General features: G+C 38.3%; 1 protein-coding gene across 2 annotated transcripts; it reads right to left on the minus strand.

Moving 5' to 3' along the window:
* Nucleotides 1-289: 289 nt before the first annotated feature.
* Nucleotides 290-25587, minus strand: PALMD (palmdelphin). Of its 2 annotated transcripts, XM_041483590.1 has the most exons (8): nt 25242-25587; nt 19961-20041; nt 14232-14362; nt 8953-9067; nt 8052-8085; nt 7845-7955; nt 6051-7148; nt 290-1895 (listed from the first exon to the last, which is right to left on the minus strand). In XM_041483590.1, the coding sequence occupies exons 1-8, from the start codon at nt 25284-25286 to the stop codon at nt 1852-1854; spliced, it is 1659 nt and encodes a 552-aa protein (XP_041339524.1). In that variant the 5' UTR covers nt 25287-25587; the 3' UTR covers nt 290-1851. The 2 variants fall into 2 exon arrangements, with proteins under 2 accessions (XP_041339524.1, XP_041339525.1); XM_041483591.1 differs by lacking the exons at nt 19961-20041; nt 25242-25587 and having other exon boundaries at nt 8953-9090; nt 14232-14346.
* Between the last annotated feature and the right edge of the window lie 2316 nt (nt 25588-27903).

Consider the following 27903-nt stretch of genomic DNA (forward strand, 5'->3'; position numbering starts at 1 on the left):
ACTACTTTGACTAGTATTATGGTGATAGTCGCTCCCTTTTCCATATTCTTTACGTTTAATAGTACAGGTTTTTGGGGGAGTAGAGGATGAGTGTCCATAGCTCTCTGCTTCTGTTACAAAAATTGTTTGTGACTACTTTGTGTCACTCACCTGCTCTCATTTTTTAGTGTATCCTTAAGAGTTGAGGCTGAAGCCTTCTGCTTTCACAACCAGCAAATAACAGAAGAAGCATAAGGAAAAAAACCACTATAAAACAACAACAAACAAGAGGATAGACATAGAGGAAGTGTACTGTAATAAAATTTATTTATTCTCATTCACTATTCCACTCTCCAGGTAACCATTTGTGACAAGTCTTAAAGTTTGAGATTATTACCCACATCAGACTGGGAGCCACCAAATGTTTAGAGGCGACAAATCAGTCAATTACTACCATCGTGCCCCAGTATGAGGTAGTAACTTCAGTTTCCTGCTTTGGAAAGAATACCAGCAAAAAAATTAAAGTTGTTTTTTTTGTTTGTTTTTTTTACTGGTGCATAATTAGAGTCAGCTATACCAGAATAACACAACATGAGCTGTATCTGTTTAGTGTTCCAAATGAGGCTAAGACATAGTGAATTAAATCTGTTGCACTGATTTGACTACAATGGTGTAGTGTGCTATGAGGCACTTTTTCTCCCCAGGAACTATGTACTGGAAAATGTGACTTGGATGTGATTTCTCTAGGTGTGATTGAACCTGCTTTTAGAGCCCTTATCTCCTCTACCGTGTGGAAAGAATTAACCTGCTTTTTGGTGGGAGCCTTGAAACTTGCTGGAGAACTGTGCCCAGCAGTGTCTGCACCTGTAACAGGTCTTTGTATTCAGCTGCAGGACAAGCTACTGGCAACTCAGCATTTCTGGTGGGAGGCTTGCCTGATTTTAGCTCCCCAGCCCACTGAAACCTAAACAGTATGGCTGTTGGAGTCCTTTTCTGTTGTTGGGGGTTTTTTGTTTGTTTGTTTTGATTGGGTTTTTGTTTGGTTGGTTTTTTTGATGGACAGCACTGCCTGTCTGGCAACCAGTTTCTTGGAAAAGCAGAGCTTTCTCAGCAGGCTGGGAGGTCAGGCTGTTCATATTATTATGCATAGGATTGATCTGTGAGGTTGTGGGTGGGCAGCGTGTTTGTGGGATGGTGAAGAGAGCAGGGTATGAGGATGGCTACACTGTCATATGTAACATAGAAGGGTAAATGGACTGTGGAGGTCTAGAAGGGATCTAAATATTTAAATATGCTGGCTTAATTATTTTTTGTTTGTTGTGGTATCACTTAAAAAGGAATGCTTTACATTTCATCCAAGGTAGTATAATTGGTAGGCATATTTTATATTTACATTTCTTCCTGCTCCTCTCTCACATTTTGCTTTTTATTAACCAATGCTTTTAGGAAAAGAATGCTGGAACAGCATTTTCAGTCAAAGTCAGATAGATTGGCACACTTTAATGTGAAACAATGTCCCATGAAGTTCCATGGAGATAGGTGTTTATCTGCTCTGTGTATACAGCAACAGCGTATTTCTGATTGTGAGAACAGGTATGCACATGTCTTCATACTTGTATATACACTGCATTTATGGCCTTAGGTAGCTTCCCACTACTTTAAACAAAATCCAGGATGAGATATGTGTGCATGTGGCAGTTGGTCAAATCTGAAAGTCTGTTAAAGTCCATTGCGTTATATGCGGAGGGCAAAACAGCCCATGAAACAGAGTAGCAAAACAAGCATTATGATCCAGAAAAAGTATGTGGAAGAAAGTCTTCTTAGCTTTATCTGCTTTGAGTGGTAAATTTTACTTCCATGTCATTACAGCTGTTAAAGGACTTTTTTCCCCAGCTTTGCCATTCTCATCCTCAGAGCTGCAAAAATAAACAAAGCCATTGCATTTTAAGTCTTTCTTTCTATTTCTGAAGCAAAATCTCCTTATTTAGAAAAATGAAGAATACACATACCTCCAGCAGTTAATCCAGCAGAATAAGCATTGTTTTAGTGTTACAGAAAGAAATCAGTAGAAGGTGTTAGTTCTGGTAATTTTACAATAAAGTGAGTATACTTAGAAATTACTCCATAATTTCTATTTAAAAATTAGCACAGCTACCTTCTATTTTGTCTCTGTTACCTTGACTAACACATTACACAGAGTTGGTTTTGCCCTTGACTGGATGCTGACAGATTAAAAGGACACGTGAATAATTAAACAAACTCTTTGTTTAAACTGAACTCCTCAGTGGGAGCTGTAACTGTTTGAAAACCTTTTCCTTTTCTGTGATGCTCAGAGAAAACTTTCCTTTTTTCCCAGTGTTGTGAGTCAGAGTGGGACTTAGTCATGTTCCTGATTTCTGATGCAGTAACAGCACCTGTATAAACATCAGTATGGCTATTGTCTGTATCTGGGTGTAGTGGGGGTAAGTTTGAAAGGGACAGCAAAAGGCCAATGATTTATTGTTAAGGTTATTTTTAGAACAGCAATATAATGCTGTTGTTTGATATGTAAAAGCCTTCCCCCAGCACATTGTTGATCTGAGAATGCAACAGGAATAATCTCCATTACTCTGACTTGCTAGTTTGAAGAGTCACCAAAAATAGCGTGTCTCATTCCTGCACCCTGCATGTGTCTCTGTGCTGGGACACGAGGGGTCAAAGCAGCTGTTTACTTGATTTACACATGTCAGCAAGTGTCCAACTCAAGTTATGTTTTGAATGCTGAAGTTGATGCAAACCACAGAAGCATCTGAGTGTAACTTTATATCATAGAGCCACTGATGTTAACCTTAGCTCTTACAAAGACACTGTGTACTTTTTACAGGCTGAGGAATTCTGAAGGATTCAAGCCCTGGTCATGGTTCGAGAACAATCAGTTTGATGCCTAGCTTCTAGCCCATAGTCTAGTTTTGTCTTGCTCTGTACATTACAGGAACAGGTGGTGTGCATGGATCTTCATTAAAAAGGATTTTTGTATTTTACTTTCTTCAACAGAAATGGAGCTGTCTCCATTGTGTTTTTTGAAGGTTGCAATGCTTCCAGTGGTAGGCAAAAAATAGCTCATCTAGACTAGCTAGCTGCCAAAAGCCTTGGACCTTCGTGTCCCATGAGAGCCTGTTCCAAACTGTCAGTATGTTTTGCTGCTTATTCAGCTTTAGCTTTGCATTTCCTTATTCGTTTCACATGTCTCGCCTTTGTTCCTTCCCAAGGACTTTTCATTTCCCTAATGAGTATTGCATCTTCAAAACATTTGCACTTGAATCAATTTGCCTGAAATTTGAAGAAGAAAATAAGTCCTAATAATGCAAATACGGGTGTACCAATTATAGTGTTGTCATCCTTTTCTCTGTATCTCTGCCCTCTGGTTTTCTAAGGGCACATACTTTGAGATGTTGGTGAAGAAAGGAGCTTGTGGGTGAAAGAAAATTGCTGCTATGTGGAAAGAAGTATGCCCCACATCTTTGTAAGATTGTGGGCATGAAAAGCTCCTAATTTAATCTCATCTGCCTCTATATAGATTGGCACATGGAACAATGTCTCTGCTTCTTTGTCCTTGGCCATTGCTAACTAATTCAGTAACTTGTTCTGAAGGTTCATTTCTTTCCTAAAGAAAAATTGTTACATAAGTGGCCATCATGCTGGTCTGTCCTGTGCTTCTTTGTTTTCCATTGTCTTTGAGTCCTCAGTGCTTGTTTAATGTTTAAATGCTGCAAGCTTCCCAAAGCTTCAGTTTCCAAGAGGATTTGTTTTTCTGTTTTACTGTTCGTTTTAGTAATGAATGATGAGCTACCAAAAATAATTGACTCCACTCTTTTCTCTAGTGGCATTTAGGGTGAACCTGCTAGGGTGGGCATCAATGACTGCTTTGAAAACAATATATTTCTCTAAGAAACAGCTCTGTATAATTACATTGTTGTAGATCGAGAGGCTTTCCTGGTTTTGTTTCTCTTTTAGAAGTCTCAGTATGATTATAGGGCTGCTTGGGAAAGATTGAGTCACTTCCTGGCTTTTTCCACTGATCAAAAATGTCCTAGGGAGTGGCAATAAATAAGTGGAGGGCTAAAGAGTGTGGCTTAGCTCCAAATTCTACTAGACATGAAGTTACTCACTTGGAGGCAGTGCTGACTGGGGGAATTTTTGAGGCAATTGCCAAACTGTTTGTAATTTTGCTGGGATCCATTTTTCCCAGTTGGCCATTTTCTTATTGGTGGAATAGTTATAAGTAAATGGCTGAGACCAAATACAGATTTACAGGACAGATTGTCAAATATCTTTGCTATATTTGTGCTTAGTCCCCTTTCCTGAAAGTCAGTATTTTTTATTAACCTCAAGAGAGAACCCAGATTGTTGGAGAAGTGTCTGAGTGGAAGGGGAAAAATGTAAAAATTTCAGATGCATCTCCTGAGAGACAAAAATAAGTGGGTGTTGGTACAGATAAGGGTGCTCAGCTAACATCTCATGGCCTGTACATGGCCCACCTGGATGGTACTGTCAGCTTGTACTTACTACTTGGACAACTCTTTCCCAGGATAGTTTCAGGAGCATTCGCTCAGCAGGCTGTAGGATGAATGACCTGTTTCAGTAGAAACCTGCTGGTGGGTGGGTGAGTGTCCCTTCTCCATTATCTTATACTTATGTGATGGGGGGAATTGAGGAACCATCCCCAAAATATAATGGGCTGGAGCAGCTTCTGGAGTGGTTTATCTTACCAGTACTAACTGCTTCTGCTTCCAGTTGCTTATATAAAAGCTCCTGGCAGCACCCCTTGGTGCTGGAGAACAGAGGGAAGTACATAGATGGCAGAATCGGTGCTTGAGGAAAGCAAAGGTAATGGAAAAGTGTAATGGCCTTATTGATCAGAAAGGATGGGCAGCACTGCTGGAATATTTCTGGCTTTTGTGTGCATCACTCCATGATGATGGTACTCTTAAAAACTGAGAGCCTTGCTTGCTGAACAGTTCTTCCCAACCGCTGCCTACTGATGCAAAAATACTTGAAAGTTCTTACATGATCCAAAGATCATTCTCTCTCTTGGCTTTACATGTCGTGTAAAGAATTCCTGGGCTGTCAATTCAGCTTTAGCCAGGGTCTAAACTTACATTTTTCCTGCAAATTCTCTGGAGGAGAGAATGTGGCATGAGGACCCCTGATCTTCCTGTAATTCAACCAGTGTTCTTTCCTTCAAGTGGAATGTGGCTAATCTGCAATCTGCTGCTCTGTAAGCATATTTAAATGGAGTCTAATTGTATGCATTAAAGTGCAACATAATCATAAAGAAGAGTTTTCTATGTTTCTGGAAGATTTTGCTATTGCTTTCAAACTTTTATAATAAAAACTTTATAGTAAGAAATAGATACTGTATGTATTAATAGAATATAAAAGTTATTAAAAAATAACTCTGTGGACTACTGAACTAACTGTGTAGTGATGAAAACTGTTTCATTATCTTTCAGAAGCTATAAAAATGTCTAGCTCAAGTTAAAGGAAAAATGTTAAAACTTGCATAAGCACTATCAAGACAATGTTGGCAATGTTGATTCCTTAAAAATACAAAGTAAAGCTGATTATTAAGCAGTCTTTCTTATTTAAGGAGTAACTTGGATGGTCTAGGAAGTAGTTGGAATGCAGACAGGCAGAAAAACATGCCAGTGAGGGAGGAGGAATTGTTAAGTAGCAATGCTGTTAGTTACCTGCAAGAAATGAAAACTAATTTTGCTAATTTTGGTAGCATTAATGGAACTTGAAAGAGAACCACTTTCAATCTTTCAAGGTTACAGGAATGGAATTTCTGTGAGTTTATTTTTCAAATTTTGATATGGTAACTAGTGCATTGCTGAAGACAAAATAATTCAACAGATCTAAAATATAGATTGGTATTTGTTAACAAACAAGAGCAAAAAAATATTATTAATAGTATATTAGTCTGAAACAATCCAAACAATATCAGAAGTGATACAGTTGCCAGCAAATAAGAGCAATATCAAGTTGCTACATGAGCGAGCAGCAGTGACATGATTTTCCTTTTCTGTTACCTGTTAGTGAGGGATCTTCTGTACCATCTCCAGACATCTGGCTGTGAAGATGAGCATGGTGTGTCGGTGAGCTTAAGCGTTCCTCTTGTTCTTGCAGGGAGATGGAGTTTTTGTGGGGTACCTTGTTCAGGCTTGGACCCAGACTGCTCACAGGGTTTGTCTGTTGGGCTTCTGTGGTTTTCCTGGTTGGTGGCTGGTAAACTTGACTGTAATGGCCTACGGGATGATATGCTGGTTTCTCAGATTTGCTGTCGTCTTCATCCTCGTCATCAATGATGACCAGTTCTGCACGGATAACCCCATCGTATGGGGCCAGCTTCTGGTTTGCTTCTGTGTCGTCATCGTCAACGCGCTGGTAACCCATGAAAACCATCGTTACAGGTTCGGATTCATCCACGTAGCAAGGTACAGCCTGCACAATGTTGTACCGAACATCTTCCTCCTCCTGAGGCGCAGGGGATGCTGCGTTAGCATGACAGGAATTTAAAAACCTTGTCTCACTATGGTTTTCCCTTGTATCCTGGTAAGGTTTTAATTCCTCATGTGCAGCATTTCTTTCTTCATTATGAATCATCCTGTTATCAGGATTAGTGTGCACTTTCTTCTCTGTATGAGAAATTACTGGAGAGGGAGACTTTGTTTGTATTACCTTTGGAAGATCAAGGCCATTCTCTTTATTTTGCTGCATAAAGGGCTCTGTTTTGGAGGAGAACCCTGTCTGATGATTGCTAAATCCATTCATCTCTCTTTTGTCAGTGCCTTCCGGTTTTGGTCCTGGGACTAATTTGTCTTTCTGAGGAGTAACTGGCCTGCAGAATTTGTTTGCAAAGACAGGTTCATGGTACTCTGTGGGAGACTGAGAATTTTTTTCAGTTGCCTGCCGTAGCAGGTCTTCCACTTCCACAGGAGCAAGTTCATCCATCCCATTTTGTGTTGTGGTCCCATTTGAGGACACTGCATAGACTGACTTCCTGCCATCATCATAGACTTTAATTCCTGTTTCTTTAAACTCCTTTGAGGGAAGAGGTATTGTTGATAACACTGTGTTTTCTCCAGTCTTCATGTCTTTTTCAACCTTAATTTCCATTGCAAACAATGCTGTTGAAAGAAACAAGTGCTTAAACTGGTAATGCAGTAGCTGCAAGAAATATAGGACTTCTGACAGTGATAGAGAACAACTGTCAGAATAAATTATTAAATATGTGAAATTATCACATACACAACTCATATATTAGATTCTCATTTTGGATGTCCTCTTTTATCCTGTGGAAAAAATAGTTTCATTCTGTGAGGAAGAATCAGCCGTTGAGACAGTTTTCATTACATGATAGACTGAGAAATCCAGATTTAACCTTGGCCCTTGGCGTTATGCTGGGCAATAGCAGCTGAAGAGCTGCACGTGCTGCAATGCCAGAGAGTCTTGGGCACTCTGAAAGGCTGGGAGGCTTTGTAGTAGTTGGGAAATAGCCTGACTACTGCTGGCTACCCAACAGCTGTAAGTGCAGATAGAAAATGTGAAATGAATGATATGAAGGGAGTCTGCACTTAGTTGTGACAGGCAGGAAAATGAAGCGCTGGAAAGAAGTGTCAGTGGTGAAAAGAGTTATTCCCAGTGGCACATACTTTACACTACTGTCTCACCTCTCAGTTTTGATGACCTAACTGGTAACACAGCTTAAATGAGAACTAATGTCTCATATCTGTGATGTCTATTCTTTGCTTAAAGTATTAGATTCAATATATAGGAAGCTTTTATACATATTGACACCTTCTGGAGTTACTAATAAGCAGTACCTTTTCTCTTTTCTTCATCATCTGTGTCAGCATGTGCTGTACTTCTCAGTGCAGAAGGTCTGAAATGCTTGGGAAGGTCAGGGATGCTGGCATATATGTAGTCTGCTGCCTCTGAGTAAAGAAGATCCACAGATCCACAAAGCATTAGTATGTTTTAACTTACTTCTACAAGAACCTTTTAAAAAATATTCTTTTGACTAAACGTACCTTTTTCAAATCCAGCTTTTTCAGTCTTCACAGACTAGGTGGGAAAGAGAACCATTAACAATAAATGTGATAGTTACTTTTAAGATATTAACTAGACAGTGCTTTGGTTTCCCTGATAGTTTTAACCTTTTGTGTGCATAGCTTCATACAGAGAAGGGGCTAAAAGTGAAATGTGCTCAGTTGGAGCATGGTAAGTGAGAGTGAAATTTCTGCAGTCTTTTGCCACTATGATTCCAAGTCACACAGGAAAGGACAAAAATATTATGAAGTGTTAAACAGTGACCTAGCCTCCCACTGTGGCCCAACCTGGTTGGTGTCAAAGGTTTTTTACAGGTCCTACTTTGGCTTTCCAGTTTTACTGATCTCCCTGTGTAGCTTCAGAGAATGTGTGCGTGTATGTAAGAACAGCTGGAGAACTGAAGTTTGGTTTCATCACTGTATTTTTTGAGATGATTTAAGATGATTTAAAAATACTAAAATTACCTTTTGACAAAGACTAATGGCTGAGAACACTAACATACATCATAATCTCTGTCAGGGACTTGGTGAGGAGAATAATGCAGTTCAGCTGGGCACATCACCTGAAGGAGCATGAATAGACCAGCCTCCATACCTGGTCTGTACCTGGTGTGTCTGTCTCTGGCTGAGATGCAAGGCTGCTGTTTTTAGAGATGTACTGTAGTTGAGTAAAGATAGGAATTGCTCCCTCACCCTCATAAGTAAGCAAATGGAGCCGTATGGGCACTTAAAGAAATGTAACACCTTGACCCCTCCATATTTGAACTGTTGTCACTTCAGACAAAAGCTCATGACCACTCATGGGATCCCAGCTAGTTCCCCTTTCCCTGGATATGATGATATTGAGTAATAAATTCTATTTCTGGAATAATATAGCACTAACCTTTATTATATCTTCTGTTGTTTTCTCAACAGACTTCAGTTTCTTTAGAATTGCTTCTTCCTTAGCTGAGACTTCCATTTCTTGTCTTTCCAGAGCCTCAATTTCCTTCTCCAGTCTGCAATCACAGTTGCATTTGATCTCATATCAGGCAGAGAACAATACTGTTTAGTTGATGCATTGGGAATATGGACATTAGTAGAGATGGTTCTAATTATCTTGACAAATTTTGCTCTTATATGAGATCAACTTATGGTTTCACACACATTGGGAAAAAGGTGTGAAATAGTATTTTCATTTAAAAAGAAAAAACCTCAAACCCAACAAAAAACAAAGCCTTCCACATTTAAACATGAACTATTTTGCCAGTTAGGACTTGGCTGATGGGTTAACTATTTTGTTTTAAAAACCTTTATTGTTATGTAAAAGGAATATTGAGGCTCAGAAGTAATAATATCTTTTGGGCTATTGACACTTGCTGTAGATTGGTATGTTGCAGCTCCTTTCCCTGCCCTTCTTATGTGTTAAGTCTATGTTGTATGGTTTCTTGCATATTAAAGCTGAGTACAATGATTAAGTATCTTTTTTTCCTGATAAGAGTTTTCCTTTTATTCCATAAGTGTATGGAAAACACTTCTAGACAGAAAGTCCTAGATAAAAAATTGAATCTCTGTGTCAGAGAGGGAGAAAGAACACTGCTAAAGTAAAGTATCTTGGTCAATTTTTTCTCTGAGTAAGGCAATGACTTAAGCAGGTGTCCTGTTTCCTATTTTTTATTCTTTCCAATCAAGACTACCCTTTTCTGAATAAGGGCATATTTGTTGGGTTTTAGATGGAATTTACCTTATCAGCTGAGTGGTTGGGAAGTCAATTCTCCATGAAGATCTAGAATCCAACTCCAGATTTAACTCTTAAGTGAGACTGAACTGAATGTCTTATGCTGTAGGTTAGTGCTGTATAACTTTAGTCTCCTGGTTCTTTTAAAAAGAACTTCTTTTAACTTTAAGGAGAAAAAAGGAAATTTCAAAAGCTTCCATATTTGAGTGAAATATGCCTTCTATTTTTTTTTAGTCCATGCTGGAAATCAATGACTGTAGACCTAAGGCAGCTGCAACTGAGAGCAGTCAGACTAGTTACAACTAGATGATCTGAGACCAAGTTACAGACAGGGTTATAGAAGTGTTGGCCTATAACCCTGAGGGAAAGAAGTGTTGGATTTTTGTATTTTGACTTCTTTGCTGTGTGCTAGGATTCACAATATTACACCAACTCACGCTGAATGATTAAAGTCTGCCATCCTTTTAAAGTAATCAATCTAGAAAAGCTGAATGCAGTTTGACAGATTGGCATTATTGATTTCCTTCTGTGTGGCTGAGGAAACTGAATTACCATTATAGCTCTTGCCCTATTTAAACTCAGATATGTGGAGCTACACTAACAGGCTGTTATGTGGACTTTTATCTGTTGGTGACAACGTCTCTTTTTTGATATACAAAGGTATCACAGACCTCGGAACAGGTATGGGAAAAAAACCCCTTCAGGATGAAAGTAAAAGCTAAAGAAATATTTAAAAGCTGCTCACACTTTGGACCTGAGCTCTGCAAGATGGCATTAGAACCCTGATCAAAGGTACTGATTACACTGCTAGAATTTAAAAAATTTTTCAAGGGGGATGAATATTTTTGGACAGCTATAAAAGAAAGTAATGACCATGTGCCATATTTTTGCACTTCTTATGGAACAGTCTTTGTTTAATATATTATTTTATTTTTATTGATATGTTTTATTTTTAGATGAGACTTGATCACAATATTCTCATAATCTGAAAATTATTAAAAACGCACAGAAGCATAATAAGCTGAAAAATCATTAACTTATACTGTAGATTTATTTCAATCTTGGCTCTAAGCACCCCTAGACATGCAGGTGTAAGAAGAGGAGGAAAAATCTTGGAGATGCTTGAAAAAAGGGAGGTGGGGAAAAAGAGAAAACGCAACCCCAAATAAATCAAAAATTATAAATAACTGTATATTTACCTGGGTGATCAAGAAACAAATTGCAGTTTATATTATACATACCAACACCCACTCTTTATGGTAATTAAGAGACCTGATTCAATACTCAGTGGGTTTAGAGAGAAATTCTCATAGCCATGTAATGGGAATTGCATCTGGACTCTAAGTACCTCTTTCGCACTTATACTCTCAACAGATTTTATGGTTCAATTTCAGAGTGTGTTGTGAGCGTGCACTCTGGAATTTGTGGAAAGAAAACTTCTGAGATGGAATTTGTATAGTTCAAAGAAATTGAAGCCCTTATAACATCATGCAGTTGCAAAGTTAGGCCAGGGTCTTTCTGGTGTGTTTAAATGTTTAGAAACTTCTAAGTCAATCACATTTTTATGAAGTTATATCCCAGTTTGTCTTGAAAGGGTCTAGCAACTATTCTAGCAATTATATGAAACTATCTTTTGTACAGTGCTGCATTTTTTAGGCAAGAAATGGAAGTATGACACAGCTACTGTATTAAAACAATCCTTTGAATATTTGTCCTCCTTTCAAGTAGCACTGATTATTTGAGAGGGGGAAATTAGTAGTATAGAGGTGTGGATGAGAGAAGAATCCTTAGAAGTCAAGACACTAATTGAAAGGTTTCTCTGCCAAAGTAGCAGCTGAATTAAGAAAATCTATGGAGATTGCCTGGATGCTGCTGGCCACCAGCTGATCTGCTGCAGTTGGCATCACTGCCACCCCGGGGAAAAATAAATGGCTTGAGAATGAAAAGCAGAAAGGAAGATACCACCGTGAAGAATTCTAGACTGAGGGGAAAAGGCAGTTTAGCAAGCTCTCACAGGTTTTGAGGTGAGTCAAATGCTTTAGCAGCCCTCTAGTGTAGCCTTGAGTCTGCTTTCATGCATCATATTACAAGCAATTGAATAGACCTTAGCTGTTTTGCATTTTTAAATATGTTGTTTAGCAACTAATTCCATCAAGAATGAGTGTTATTAGCTGAAGATTAAGTGAGAAAACAGGACTCTTAATTCTTCATTCAGCCTGTACCATGACCAAGGATGTGCTCACTTGGTTCACTGACGTTTCCAACATATACAGAGGGTAAATGGGACAGACAGTGTAAATGCAATTTTTTGTCTGTAACCAAAGCTTTCACCCATTTGTCTCCAAGGTGGCTCAGGCTGCTTGCTATTCACTGTTTTGTCATTGATACAAAGAATGGAACTTCTCCCTTTTATAAAAAAAAAATGCTCAAATCTGAACTGATTAGCAGGCATACACCACTCAATTTGACACTCAAATAAAGAATGTTTCAAAACAGAGATGCCATTTAGAAAGTTGATGGCAAGGCACATGCCACTACTGTAAATAATTTGCCAACAATTGCAATAATCCTTTCAGCAGAAAGAAGAAAAAAAGGCATGTCTAAGGGTAATCAAAGAGTCTTTGAAGTGATCCATAATTTTTTTAACTGAAGACAAAACACACACAGAATAATCAATAGAGTGAACTGAATATCTCCAAATCAAGTGAGTTTTAATAGTCATATGTTTAGAAGAAAGAATTCTACTGAGCCTCTCAGTTTATTTCTACTGTATGCTATGTCCACATGATCAGTTTAGCAATGTTTGATTTACAGGGCAGGTCAAAGGTCAGACAGTCTTTTGTTAGCTTTGGTGATAACTGTGGTGTAGCAAAAGCACTGTGCAAGAACTGTATGATGCATATTTTATATTTATTAGTGGACTTTATTCCTAGGTTTCTGTATCACTGCTGGCTGGTTTGAAATGGGCCTGGGTGTATATAAACAAGATGTAATGCTATTTAGAAGGCAATGTGGATGTTTTTTTTAGCCCTTGCTAAACATTTATTAGGGAGTGGTAGGAAATTTAATTTATAGTAAAAAATGTGAATAAACCTTCCTAAATTCTTAGCTCAGGCTTTGCTCACAGTCAGCAGGACTTAGAATCTAATCTTTCCTCTCACTGCTTAGAGAAGGGCTGTACTTCCAGTGGTCTGATGGGGAAATGCTTGCTCAGCACCATTTCCTTGTTGCTCCTTAGCCCGTTCTAGCCCTAGATGCTGTTCTTTTCTGGCACTCACAGTGTCTTATGGGCCCCTCTTGCATGCCTTCAAAATGACAGCCTCCTGGCGTGTTTTCAGGGCTTGCTGTCTGCCTCCTACCACTGCAACAATGAATCCTACAGAGGTGTGTGCAAAGATGTTCTGTAGAGAAAAGTGCTTTTGAGCAAGAAGTCACCATAATCATAGGACAAAGTAGCACTAGGCTGCTACCTGTCAGCCAAGAGAATTATTGTCAGAGATGGAGTGAGGAGGGAAGAGGATGGGAGATCACCAGAGGAGGTAATCCTGGTGACAGTTTTACCAAGAGCATGTGTAGGAGGGCAGTGGAAGCAAAGTAGAGAGGAAAATGCTATTGAATTGAAATAGAGGAAGAAGCCTTGAAAAAGGATGAAGAAACTTTCCAGAATCTAAAGGCACAGGAACATTTAATCTTTTCTGTGGGTGCTAAGGGGTAGTGCCAGTCAGTATGCCTGGACCCAGGGAAGGAGCTGACTGTGTACACAGCTCTGTGGTATTTGAGAAGGGCTAACAAGGGCTAATAAGCACCTGGAACCATGTCCGTGGTAAATAAGAGTCTTTCATGAGACTGTCTCTGCAGTTAAATTCTAGCCCTGTGGGATAGAGAAGCACCACGTGATGAGATTTGTAGAAACATCTCTAATGAAAGATCAAAAAAGACCTTTGCTATAGCAGGTTTCTGGGACCAAATTGAGCACAAAACTCATAGAAAACTGAGGATAAGTGTTACTGATGGGGCTAGGGAGCCTGTACTGTTCTGAACTGCTGTTACAGTGAGAGTCAGGTATTAAAGGCTGTGCCAGGGCCTAGAGGAACTAGAGAACTTTCAAAATTTATTGTTATTTTAAAGTTCTGATTCAACAGTTGCTATCTTAGAGCAAGCCCCATATATTGTGGCTTACACCTACCAAATACAGCATGGAAAGGATATCTGGAATTAGAGAAACAAATACTCTGCTATATAGTTATTGTACAGTTTGTTACATTTTACAGTATGGAAAATTGCATTCTGTATTCTCTAATTCTGACTGACTAGAAAACATGACAAGAATTGCTTTACTCTGCATGTGTTTAGCACTTGTTGATATTCTCATCTCTTACAAAATAAGGTAGGATTGTAAGATGGGACCATTTTAACCCAGACACAAGGCAGGGGTACTTCCCTACCTGAAAATGTCTTGTTCCAGCTCATGAGTCCGTTGTTGGTCCTCCTGATTCTGCTTTTGCATTTCTTCTTCTTCCTTTGGAGTCATAGAACTAAAGCCATCCAAGAGCCATTTTTCTCGCAAGACCTTTTTCTGAAGGGGAAAAATAGACAAGTAAGTGAATGCTAAGAGTTAGGGTGTTTAACAATTTGCTGTATTTGTCTTGATGCCACAGATGTCATCCACAGCACTGTGATCTATCCAGCATAAGGCAACCTGACCACAGAGAGTGCCACTGGAAGAAAAATACTAAATTTTTGTGTTTTGAGATGGACTTAAAAGCAAAACCTTTAGGAACAATATCCCATTTTATTAGTTCATTCAACAAAAATGTAGAGTATGTCAGCTGCTATCCATAACAGATTAATATGGATAAGTGCATCCAGTGGTTTGTGTGTCTTCAGTAAAGCAAACCAGTTGTACAACCTTGCATACAACAGACACATGTGAAAGGCTCCAGTGAGAAGCCCAACAGTTTTATTTCAATAGCCCCAATTTCTGGGTTCCTGGCTTTGCATAGCTTCTGGAAGGAGGTATAAAAGATGAGAAGTTTCTGTAAATAAGGTTATATAGGAGTAAGAGATCTCTAGGGAGTTAGTGATGCAATGGTACCCCTAGAAGTTAAAAGGATCTTGTGTGCTTATGGTAGTGAACTCACATTTCTGCTGGTGAAGATGTGTGGGGTAAGAGGGGCAGTGGAAAGGTGGAGCATGGGCAGGTGGTGCCTGGTTAGTGTTTCAGCAGACCTGCTGTATATTTAGAGCTGCTGTTGCAGGGGCAATCCAGAGCTTAGGTATTTAGGTCCTGACCTGGTTGGTGCCTGTGGAGTTGTTTCTGTGCATTGGTGGCTTGCAAATAGCCATATTGTATGTGCACAGATAAGTGTATCTCTCTCAGCTGAGTTTTCAAATTCTGAAAAATACCATTGTTTGCATTGATTGCTTCCTACAGCTGCTTTACACTGGAAAAGTGGTACCTGAAAGTCATCAGAGCTCTCAAAAATGCTCCTGGTAAAATAAAAAATGTTCTTACAGATAAATTCATATTTGCAGGCTGAAACTTGTAAACCATGCCAACTTTCTTGCACTCTTTTTACTCCTTTCAGTCTAACTCAGGGGTATAAATACAGTTGCTGCCTTGGGGAAGCATTTGGGACTCTTTAGAAATACTCTTTCAACAGGCAAAAAGGAGCACACATATAAAGTCTCTAATTAACAATGAATGTCCCAGTTATAATTTAGATTCCTTGAGCTGTCTAGTTTCCATATTAAGCTTTTGGTTTTCTCCCCCCACACAGTTTTGTTAATTGCAGGATGTGGATGCAGATTACATTGAATTTTGACTACAGCTGCTTGAGGCAGTGTGCCCAGCACTGCTGCATTAACCTCAGTGCTGCTTGCAGGGGCTGTTGGAATCCCTGCCTGCATCCTGTGTTGAGTCACCTCAACTGTTGCTTCCTGCACTTTTCTATTAATTGTGTACTTTCCATGAGGTTATTACTGAGGCCCAACTGGCAGAGGAATACATATGCAGGACCTTGCAGTCAAAAGCAATTTTCCACTTGACATATAATGTCATAGAAAGTGTGTCTAAAACAGGCTTGCTGAGAAGTCTGGACACTCTGTGGTGCTTTTAATTTTTTTACTTGTAGGATGTAAGAGCAATGTTTACAGTTGCCTTTGCCTGCAGGACAGTATTCTGTCTCTCTCAGCACTGGATCCTAGGACATCTTGTTAAAAACTGATGTTCTGAGGCTTGGCTCTGTCTGTAGAATCACTTTGCAGCACTACCTGGCAGTTGTGTTTTAGGTTCTAGTGAAATAAATGCAGATTTTAATAGGATATTTTTACATTATCTGGTAAATAGGTAGCCTGGTGTTGACACAAACACTAGATCGTAGTTACCACAAAATATTGTATTCTCAAGCTGGAGTGTACATAGTTATTAATTCCCTTTCTATCAAGCTATTTAGATTTTAATTATAAATAGGGCCTCTAGAAAAGTGACATTTTCATATTGGCTGGAACAGTGTTAGTCTAGCACTTATGTCTCCAAAAATAAATTGGTAATTCCTTGTAAGATTTAGAGTGGGGCTGGCACTGTAGACCTCAGAAACCAATATAATGTATTAAAATCAACAAAAGCTTCTGTCATTTTAGGGTTAGGGCCAAGAAAACAAACTCCCTAAATACAAGTGTAGCACAATAGTGTTATTTTTGCGTGTTTCTAGAGCAGTTTGCTGCTACTCCCAACTAAATGTCATGTATTCTTTTTCATTTAATGAGCCATTTTTGAAAGAATGACACATTGTGTAGTTTGGAAACAACCTTTGAATAAAAGATACTTTCAGGTCCGCTCCATCCAGGCAGTGGCACGAGCCAGTGCAGGAGCAGCTGCTTTGGGCCTGACAGGTTTTTTTCTTCTAACATTTGCTTCCATGACCAAGTGTCTCTAGCTCAGAACCAGGCTGTGCATGTGCTACAGCAGACATGAAAGCACTTTCATTTTGCATTAGGCTCTGTGTGTTAAGGGAAAGGGATACTTGTCCACTGTGATGTGATAAAACCCTGGGAAGGGCCAGAGTGCTGGAAAGCAATCACTTTATTTTGTGGTTCATGGTCACATCAAAAGTTCCATGCAGTATCCTGCAGATTCTGTGAATAAATTACAGTGTGTGCTCCAGGTATAACTCCACTATCATCCTTAACAAGGCTAGACTAGCACTGAGAGATTCATCCTTCACTGGAAAGCAAAAGTGTCTTGGGTTTGTGGGTCTTGCTGTCCCAGGAGTAGGGCAGTTTACCTTACAGTTTTGGGGAGTCATAAAAAATTTTCACATTTTTTCCACCAAAAAAAAAAAAAAAAAAAAAAAAAAAGAAGTAGTTCAAGACTGTTAACTACTGGAAGGAGGAGGTATGTGACGAGCACTTATGGCGTTCAGGCATGTCAGAAGCCTGAAAATTAATAAACTAAACTGTGAAAGCTCTTAGGAAGTACATGCAAATCAGTACTGACTGCACTTTTCAAACAATTCTGTCTGGTCCTTTCCCTTGTTGCTTCAGTGAGAAGGACTCCAGGTAGGAGGAAGGATTAGTTGTTGGAGCATCTAGAAATACTGGATAAAATTTCTTCTGTACCCACACTAGCAGCCCCCAATACCCCTTGCAGTTCTGTGAAGCCCTATCCACAGAGGTGTATTTGCTTGCATGCCCTCCGCTTCATTTGAGAGAAGCGCACATGCAGGGAATAAATGCTCCTTCTCCACTTCTACCAAATAACTAAGATCTGTCATGATCCCTCAGGTATTTCTAGTAACAAGTTTACTTGGAGGCAGCAAACAAAATAATTGGGAAGCCAGAGCAGGGATTTCTATTTGCAAAAATGAAGCTAAAACTTCCTTTTTTAGGCAACAAACAAAAACATACCAAAGAAAAGCTCCAGTAAAAAACAACAACAACCCAAACCAAACCAACAACCTTTTGATAAACCTGTTGCTAAGGGTTATAAATAGGAAGGACAAAATGAGGAACAGGATAGTGCTAACAAGAATAACAAGTGCATCTAACAAGAATATCTTAAACCTGTTGCTAAGGGTTATAAATAGGAAGGACAAAATGAGGAACAGGATAGTGCTATCCATCTAACAAGAATATCACTGGCACTGAGATTTACTAACCTGCAATAGTTTCCTAGGGGACAGGTGTGAGTTGTCTTAACAGATCATGGAGAACTGGATTTCACCATGCACACAGCTGGTATGTGTGTAAATGGGTGGGATCAGCCTGAATCAGTAGGGAAATGACCCCTTAATAAAATTTACTGCAGTGTTTAAATGTTTTAGAAGTCTAAATCTGTTTTAAAGCAATTCATGCACTGCATCCTTTTGTTGTTTGACTTCGTTGAAATACCTGAATTAGTCTGAAGCAAGAATGTTCGTTAAGGGACAAAACTTCTGGGATATAAAGCAAAAGATGTTAATCTACTAATGTGTTTGATATTAGGTGCCTGTCATATTCCTGAGCTGGAAAAAGAAGTCTACATTTTGTGTGCTCCAAATAACGAATGATATGTATGTACACAGCATATGTGTGTATGTAAGTATATATTTAAAATATATATTTAAATGTTTGCTTGATTCTTCTTTTCCAAGTGAATAATTTCCTCAACAGATCCTTGTTTTGCTTTGTATATGCAATAGGACTGATTTAATTTAAAAGCTTTTCTGTATGATCTCTGTCGATTTCTCATAAAACAGGCAGAGAATTCACATCCTCTGTTCTCTTCCAAAGTAAAACCGTTTCAGTAGTATTTTTCCAGGAGTGTTTTAGCCTCTCTAAAAACTCCATAAAATTTTTTCAGAATAAGTGCGAGGTTGGTTTTTGCTTTCTTAACTTTTAAAACTCCACTGAACCTATTAATTTTAGCTATGAACATGTCCTAAGTCGGTAAGGAAACTGCCCTAGGGCTCTGTCTGCACACAGCAGTAGTGAGGATTAGCTAGTTGTCTACAACAGATCAGTTTATCCCTCTATAAAGAAGGGCAAAAGAGTCATCTGGATTTATAGACATGGAAACTTGAAATAAAACTTTCAGTACTCGATGTAGCCATGTACCATGATGGAAGAATCACATGTTTGCTACTCAAAGGTTACAGGACTTGGAAAAGATATCCCCCTCCCTTTTAGACAAGATGTTCCACAAAGGGCCAAGCCTGTCCTTGGAGTAACTAGCTTCCAATAAAACCTGGGCATAGCTGTGGGTTGGCTTGCCTGGCCCAGTGAACTAGTTTATAGTGGCTTTTCATTCTTTTGGCTTGACAAAAAAGAAAAGGGTGGATGAAACTCAGGGTCTGGTGTCTGTTTTGAAGAGGAGTGTTTTAAATATGCTTCTCTCACATTCGCTGGAGGAGACGCACCACGCTCCTGGTGTTAGATTCAATATATCTTTCTTGAGACTGTTTATCTGCTCACATAATGAAAAGAATATGTAAAATACCAAGTCTTGCATATTTCTAGAAGCATAGATTTTGTCTCATCTCTCTAAATGACATGCACTGCCAAACTGCTATGAACATTTTAAGAATAGTGGTGTTGGGTAGACATCACTGCAATTTCAGTTCTCTGCAGAGGGATCTGTAGATTTCTCATACCTTTGGACTTTGTAATCCTGAGTTTACTGGGCCATATTTGAGAACAATATTTGTGGCATTTATACTTTTTTTTGAATATACAAAGAAACTGCATTATTTTATTAAAGAATAATTAAACAAGCTGACAAAAGCCTACAGCCAAATAAATATGGTGTTTTTATTCTAGGAAAAAAATGCAATTAAACCTTATCATTTTGCTGCACCCTGTACCAAGTGGGATTGCTGTTGTGGGACTAGAGAGTGAACACACCCAGTCTGAAATGTGAGGCTTGATTTTCATCTGTGAGTTTTTCCTGGTTATGATCTCATTTTATGCCATGTAAGTGATCAAGTAACTTTAGCTCCTTGGTGTAATTTTTTTCAAAGAGTGATGCTTATTAAAGTCAAATGGAGTCCTGGCAAGACTCCACAAAGCTGTGAAAATTTGACAGTAAAAGCATGACTTAAATGCATGAAGATTTGCATTCCAAAATCCCCAACCTTTATTCATGCTGTATGACTTGAAGCTATCTCTAGTTACATAAATCTAACACTTTACTTACCTTTAAATGTTGGTGTTTCATTTTTTCCTCTTCTACTTTTAGACGTTTCTGTGTAATTTCTTCTTGCAGTTTTCTTTTGTCCTACAAATTAAGAACAATAAAACTTTGTTTAGAGAAATTACTTGTTAATAAAATTATTATGTAAGTGTTGTTCAGTAGGGTGAAATCAATCCATGCAAATAAAGCCTTATTATAAAGCTTATGTGGTGCTTAGGCAGTGCATAATTCTTTTCAGCAATAACTTGATCCTACACAGGTATGATTTCCACCACTCTTTCTCCAAAGTACACTTAAATGTGTTAATGACCACAGAGGAGGGATGATGTAAAATTATTTAGTCTTGGGAATGGTAGGGATCAAAAACAGGAAGAAAGTACAGTTGAGCAAAATTGTACATGCAGTGAGACTAAAAATGTCTGACCAAAATTTTGGTCCTGACCAAAATTCCTAAGGCCTCCCACGCATCATTTAGGAGAGGAAAGAGTCTGCATGGTCTGCACCTAGCAGCTGTGATACATGACTAGATGAAATGGGCTGTCAGTGAATCCAGCACTGACTGAGTTTATGTATCTTGTGGCTAATAGCTGAAATAAACAGGAATAAACAAAGACTTAGAATTTTATTTTGTTAGTCAATGATAAAGATGAGAAAAGAAGAATATAATATACTTCATATGTAGTGTTTTCTCAATTTATAAAGAAAATTTTTGCTTGTGCTCAGACTGTTTTTGTGACTGCTGATCTTTAGAAGGATAAATCTCGTGTAGTGCTGGTCTATCCTCGTGCCACCTTAATCCTTTTTATTACAGAATAGAGAAAAAAGGAAATGGGTGAACAGTGCCTGAACACTGGCAATGCTTGAGCCTCTCCTGTTTTTGGATAGCACTGTCACATGAAGTAACCTTGTGGTTCCTCTGTGTGATGCCAAACACTGATTTAGTACCTTGTGTCCTCAGCAGCCAGGGGGAAAGAAGTCATGCCAAAGGAAAGTAACTTTAATAAGGTGTAAGGTGTATTAATGGGCTATTGTCTTGGTCAGTCTTAATGCTGTAAAATTCTGTTGTTGGGCATGGCACGTTGCCATATGCCAATCAAGAAATATTTGTACTTATTTCTTTATACATTTTGGGGGAGTAAATGGCATCTTCTGTTGTCCTGTGCAGAAACGTTTGTTGAATGGAGGCTAATCCTTCTTTCCTTTAAATTAGAACAGCCTGGCTCTGTTAAAAAAGTGGTAGCTTTTTAATAGAGAGTCTGCTTTTAGACAAGTATGGTTTAGGAAGGGGTTAACTTCTTCACAAACAGAGGAAGAGCCTCGCCCTTTCAGCCCACCTGTGGAACCAGCTGTATGTAAGGACTGGAGAAAGTCAGTAAGGAAGTGCTGGACATAAGGCTGGGAGTTGTTCACCATTTCCCTGGGATCTGGGATGTGGAAACAGGAAGAGCCGTGGTGTGCCTGGCTGAATCACTGCACTGTTACTGGAAATGAGAAATTAGCAGTGGGGCCACAGGCTCTAAGGATGCTTTTCTGAAGGACAGGATAGGAAGTGGAAGAAGCCACCAAGGTTTGTGGGGACCAAGGGCAGGATACAGGCTGGTCAGGATACTACTGGTACTGTGCTGTGATTTCATAGGTGAACAAAACACTGATCTCTCACAGTCTGCAAAGTATAGCATTTATTTATAAACCCTTTACAATTTTTCCTTGGTGGTGTTAGTCTGCCTTTTTAATACTCCAAGCAGAACAGGTGGGGCTCTGTCCTCAAAATACATGCTATTTTTATCTCTGCAGTGGTTTTGTGTTTTGCCAAAGCTCCTTAATACAATTAACAAAGTTACAGATTTAGGATCACTACAATATGTATTTTTTCTGCAATGACCCTTGTGTGAGTCTTTATCCAAAAGCTGCTATGCTGGATTTTTCTTAGCCAGACCTGATTTTGAAGACAGAGTATCTGGTGTCTGATCTTCACACTTTTCTTACTTAGGAAATATTCCTGACCTCATGGTATAAATGGCCTTTAAATAACCCATCATTAGATGAGCAGTGTTAGACAAGAGCTTGTCTTGACAGATTATTACAATTCTAAGGAAAATTCTTTTTGTTTTTACTGAAGTTCTAGATAAGATTCTTAGCCAGAGAATGAACTTTTACTTGGTTTATACTATTAAAAAAATATTTTAAGTAAATTTGAGTATTCTTTTTGTACCAGTGATGATGTAATAAGAGTTTGGGCAGTCTGAAATGAGTATTTGTACATAAACTACTGTATAGAAAGAAACCTGAGTATGAAGGCATAAATTAGTGTATTTTAAACTAACTGTATAATAAGGAACCGATTCAGTAAAGAAAATTTTGCCTGTGGTTTGTTTTTTTTTTCTCCAGAGGTCCATATTTCTTTTATGTCCAATGTTTTTTCTCTAAAAGTTTTCTTCTTGTACCCTCTGGTGTTCTAGCATGATATAATTTCACTGGTAGGTATTAAATAGCTGTTATACAGTTATCCAGATTAAATCAGCTGATATAAATTGTCTTTTATATGTCTAGTCTATATATTTATTTATTTTAGTCTAATTCCATAAGCTAAGAAGTATGAGGAATCTTTTTGAACCTTGTGTGCCAAAATAACTTTAAAAACCTGTTAGAACACTTTTTTACCATGCATTCTGCTATGCCTTGTCTGCACATCATGTCTTGCTTTAAGAAGCTTTGACTGTACATCTGAAGGAATAAATGTTTATTCCTGCATAGCTAAGGGAGCCATGATTGTATTAAACCTCATGCTCTGCCCCTGCAGATGATCATGTTGCAGGCAGAAGTCCTTGAATCCTCTCTTACTGGGCTCTTGTTAATGTGAGCAGGATTTGCTTTTTATGGCACAGCACCTTCAGCAATTCCTTTCTGTTGTGCATCAATGCAAGGTAAGACTTGGTGTCAATTTTCACTCCTACTGAAACATGTGGGACTCTTTACTGACTTTTGTCACAGAAATGAATTTTGTTCTAGACTGGATCTGTCTGAAAGAAAAGCAATGGCATCCACAGGGCAGTGTCTTGTGAAATATCTTGTCTGCCAAGTCCATTAGTTTGTGTCACAGTTCTACAGTGGTGCCAAAGATGGTGGTCTTGGTCCCCTGGCAAATGCCACATACTGTCAAATTCCATGAAGTAGCTAATGTTTTAACTACTGTATTTTTATTTTCTTGTAATTTTCCAGACATTAAAACCCGTTAAGCATCAAAAGTATTAAAGCTTTCATATCTTAAGGTATGAAAGCATTTCTAACAAAATGAAGGCATTTTATTTTTTGCTTTTATATTCTAGATACACCAGCAGCAGGTAGTAGCTACATAACAAAGGAAAAGGTTTCCTTTTCAGAGACATGGGAGCATCAAATGAACAAAACCAATAATAATATTTTCTTTTTTGTTTGTTATAAGGAGAAAAGATTTGCAGAAGACTTTGAAAACTCTTACTGGTTGTGTTGCTGTCAAGGAGACAGGTATTTAACAACAGAAACCGATGTTTCAGTGCAGGTGCAGTTGTTGCCTGCTGGAGTGCCCCTTGCTATCCTGCTAGATCCTGTACAGCAAACATCTGGAAGGCAGCACTTGAAACTCCCAGGTACTTTACTCGAGCCAACCCCCCCCAGAGCCATGGAGGAGCTTGCCATTGTAACTGCAGGGTGTTGTTTCCCTGGACAACTCCTAGTGCAGGTTGTTGGGGCTGATAACTTCCCCTTTCTCAGGTTACTTTGTTTCTGCAGTCATCACACTCCACATGTTTCAAGTGAACACTCTGGATTGATGAAAGCAGAGAGCACGTTGCTCCTTTACACATTAAGTGTAATAAATGAAGTCATAGGCAGAACCCAAAAATTATTTCTGATTTCTTCTAATGCAAGACACTGGAAGCTACCCCAGTTTCTTTAAAAAGCCCTTTAAAAGTATTCATTTGGAAACAAAGCTGCAGCTGGAGGACGCCAGCCTCAGTATGTTCACAGGAGTCCTCATCAGCCAAGAGTGCTGCCCCATTCCTGCCCCTGGAACCCAGGGAGCATAACACATTGTGAGGCCTGGACTTCTCTGGAGTGCCAAAACTGTTATCTTTTGAGCCCATACACTAGAGACAAAGTTCAGGTTATGACCCTGGTTCAGGCAACATTGCAGTTAAACAAACAAATGTATTCTAAACCCTCTAAAACATTTCAAATTACCTTATTGTGGGCTTGTGTCAGGTCTCAAGTAAATACAGTAAATGGTCCTGTTGGCTCTTATCAAGTGCCATAATTAAAACTCAACTGAATTAAAACCCAACCTGTTAGATTCCCATAAATTTCCATTTATGCCTTACATTTATTTTGATTCCAATAAGGTATTTTTTAATTCTGACCACCATTTATTCTGCTAGTTGTGTTTCACAACTAATCTGTCATGTTAGGACTGTGGCAAATACCTTTGTTTCCATTATTTATTATTAACTGAGAAGAGGGAGTGATCCTTCCGGAGGTTTCCTTTTATCTCAAAGGGCCACGTTTTGTATCAGTTTAAGTCTTTTGTAACTGAATACACTCAGGTGTAGATCAACTCAGAGGAGGATTTAGCTTCAGCCCATTTTTATAGCATCAGGTTTCATTACTTTAAAAATAGTTTAGTTGTTCCTTTTACACACTAGAAACCATCACTCAGATTTCCCCTTAGAAGAGAAACTGAAAATGTTTTCTAATGTCTCCAGCATAAACTTCACTGAGTCTGTCCTCTGAAAACTGACAGGAGGAATTTGCTTAATCCAAGCCTGTCCTTTTTTACTTTTCAGACAGCAATACTTATGACAGATCATTAATAATTCAGGAATTGTATTTAATTCCACAGTACAAATGAAAAATCTCTAATCTCACATTGTGAAATGTGAAAATTGATTTGTTCTGGAATTCTCTAGCTGCCTTCTGACCTTCAGGCAAACATTCTGTAATGTGTGCTTTAGACTGTCCAGTAGTGATTTGGACACATACTTTCACTGCTTTGAATTTAATTTTAAGATGCAGTGCAACCAATACAACCCATAATAAAGTCACTACAGTCAACTCAGCTGTCTTAAAGCAATATCTTATAAACTAGAATTATTAAGTAACAATTTCAAACATTAAAGTCTTAATGAAGTCTTTTCCTTTTCTGTCCTGAGCTAAATCATTATTCAGCAAACACACAGCAGCTCATTACTAATATTACTTCTAAGCCGTTTTTTTTTTTTTTTAATAGTGAATTATAACCATGAGTACTTACTGTTATGGCCTGGAATCTTTCTTTCAGCAATTCGGCTTCCTCCATTCTACAAATCAAAAACAGACAAGTAGTGAAGGCAAACAGAATGAGACCATAAGCAAAAAGCCTCCTGGTGGGGCTACAAAAAAAAAAAAAAAAAAAAAAAAAAAAAAAAAAAAAAAAAGAAAAAAAGCCGAGGTGGTTTGATCCAATTCCAGAGCAGAAAGAGGCAGAATTTTTGACTTGTCAGAAGAGTCCCTGAACAGATGAGCAGATCAGTCCAGACAGACACATGTAATGAGGGTGTGGAGAAGAGGCAGACAGGGAGAGTGCTGGCATGAGTTGACTGACAAGTTGGAACAGTGGAGCACAAGCTCTTTTCCTTCAGGAGCTGCCAACTCTTTGTTTTAATGTGCTCGGTTAGCGTGCCACTGCTTCTTTAACTGTTAAATGCCCAAAACAGACTCTTACAGGACCATGCTTGAAGTAAACTTTTATTATGTTCTATTTATCTTTCTTTTTCTATGATTCTGGTGATAAAGAGATATTCTAAACTTATTAAATTTATTTAAATGAAAAAAGTTTATTATTTAACTTCTTTATCTTATTTCACCAGTATGTTTTAACCTGTTGTAATATTAGCATTGCAGATTGCATAGAGTTTTTTTTGAGATGGCTGTTTCAATTTAGTTTTGTAGATGAAATTTTTAGAAAAGCTGTATTCATAGCTGGAAGAGTTTTAGAACTGCTAACCTGAAGTAAGATAAACTTTAAGCAATCAAGTCTTTCATTAAATGCAAGTGTTAATCTGTGCAATTACTGGTCAGCTATCTGGGACTCAGGGGAAGCTTTGCCTAAGTAAGGATTTCAGGATCATCACTGCAGTGTTACTGAGATGAGTCTAAAATGCTGGTGGATCTCAGGCTGAGTTTTTATTCAGTTGACTTGCTGCAGACTTCTGCTGAAAACAGCATTCTGTGCCTTAAGGGATGGTGCACATTTTGACCTTTCCATTTACCTGAGTGAGAGTCAGCTGTCCAAAATCAATCTAGGAAACTTGCAGAACAAGTGGAACCGCCTTAGTAAAATCCAGTTGTGGAAAAAATTCTAAGCAAATCAAACAGCATAAAGGTGTAATGTGAATCTGAAAACCCTTTGTTACCTTCAGTATCATGTAACTTAAGTCTTTGTAAGGACACCAGCAGAAGAGTCAGTCAGCATGTTTGGGTTTTTTCCTGCTAATTCACTGACATGACTCAACTCAGCAGGATTTGGTGACAGGGTTTATTTTACATGTTGGTACAGTGACCTGAAGCTTAATGGCAAATCAAGCTCATTATTAGCAAATTATAAGATGCTACAGAATTGAACACTTGATGGTGAAATTGCAGCCTTATAATTCAATAGAAACCAATATTTAATTTCAATTTCCTCCTTTCTAGTATGTCATCACTCCACTGTATACATGAGCAGATTTCCCCCCTCTGCACTGGGGATTAAGAATTCATTAATGTTTTCTTTATACTCTGATCCACCCTGAGGTTTTGTTCAAACTTGCAAAGACCCCATTTTTAATCTCCAGTGAAGAGTAATTTCTATTTTTAAAATATTAGTATATGCTTTGTTTGTTCAGCATCTGAAATTTTAAAAATTACAATATTAAAGTAAATGCAAAGTTCAAAGGCAAGTATATTGAGGTGTATCAAGAGACAGATTATATGGGAGTTTAAATAAATTTGGCTTATGGATAAGAGAATAAATTCAATGAATTGTGAAAATAAAGATATTGTTGCTGCAGAAGCCAATAGAGAGAGTCTTTCTGTTTAAGCTTTCATAAGTTAGTATAGCACCTTACCAAACATTAAAAAAAAAAACTGAAACCAACTTATTTTACCTTTGTCCTCTGTGAAGTTTATCTTAAATTTTAAGTGTGTAGATGGACTTCAGAATGTTGAAAAAATATTTTAAGCAGCAATGGATTACATCAAAAGTAAAGATGTCTGTTTTGGGCCAGAATCTGTACTGTGAAATAAATGGGATCTACACTCAGTGGGTGGAGGAATTAGATCTGTATTTTAAGATCAAATGAAAATCAATGGGTTTGCATTGCTTAGAACTTTTAGGATCTTTTTAGGACAATATAAAATATTGTCCTAAAGTTATGCTTGAAAATTTTGTAAGTGTTTTAAGAACCCTACTTGTGGATCTTATATAGTTACAGACTGGAAAAGTATTTATCATGTCTTTCCATAATCTAAACCAGTAAGCTGAGGTAACCTGAAGGTTTCTAGAATGTTGCTTCTGTTTTTAGGTGACAATTATTAGGAAAGTATTTAAAACCGACTTTAAATATTTTAAATTGTTTGAATCATATATATCCCCTTGTTAGGAAGGATTTGTTGTTCAGTCAATAGGTTGTTTTCCAGTTATCTTAATCCTATTCTCAATGGGATTTATGTGCAAGAGAAGAAATGGACCAGCTGTCATTTTGTCTGCCCGGTAAGCCTGCCTTACCAGTAGGAGTATCCATGGAGTAAAGGTTAGAGCAGTGAATCTGAACAGCTGTGTTTTCAGCCCACAGGATTCTTGGAACAAAGTTTCTCAGAATTTGCCTGCCAGGAATATATCCACAGGAAACTGTCTACCTATTCTGCAACTTTAAGAAAAAGTTTTTTTCTTTTGG

Source organism: Pyrgilauda ruficollis, unplaced genomic scaffold (assembly GCF_017590135.1).
Source record: "Pyrgilauda ruficollis isolate IOZ18807 unplaced genomic scaffold, ASM1759013v1 scaffold6, whole genome shotgun sequence".
NCBI lineage: Eukaryota > Metazoa > Chordata > Aves > Passeriformes > Passeridae > Pyrgilauda > Pyrgilauda ruficollis.

Excerpts from the sequence above, each read along its gene's own strand:
- PALMD (XM_041483590.1), bottom strand. The coding sequence starts at position 25,286 with ATGGAGGAAGCCGAATTGCTGAAAGAAAGATTCCAGGCCATAACA. Across the intron at positions 14,363-19,960 it reads TGAAACACCAACATTTAAAG|AAAAAGGTCTTGCGAGAAAA; the intron begins GTAAGTAAAGTG and ends TTTCCCCTTCAG. Across the intron at positions 7,149-7,844 it reads TGATGAAGAAAAGAGAAAAG|CATTGTTTGCAATGGAAATT; the intron begins GTACTGCTTATT and ends TTCTTTCAACAG.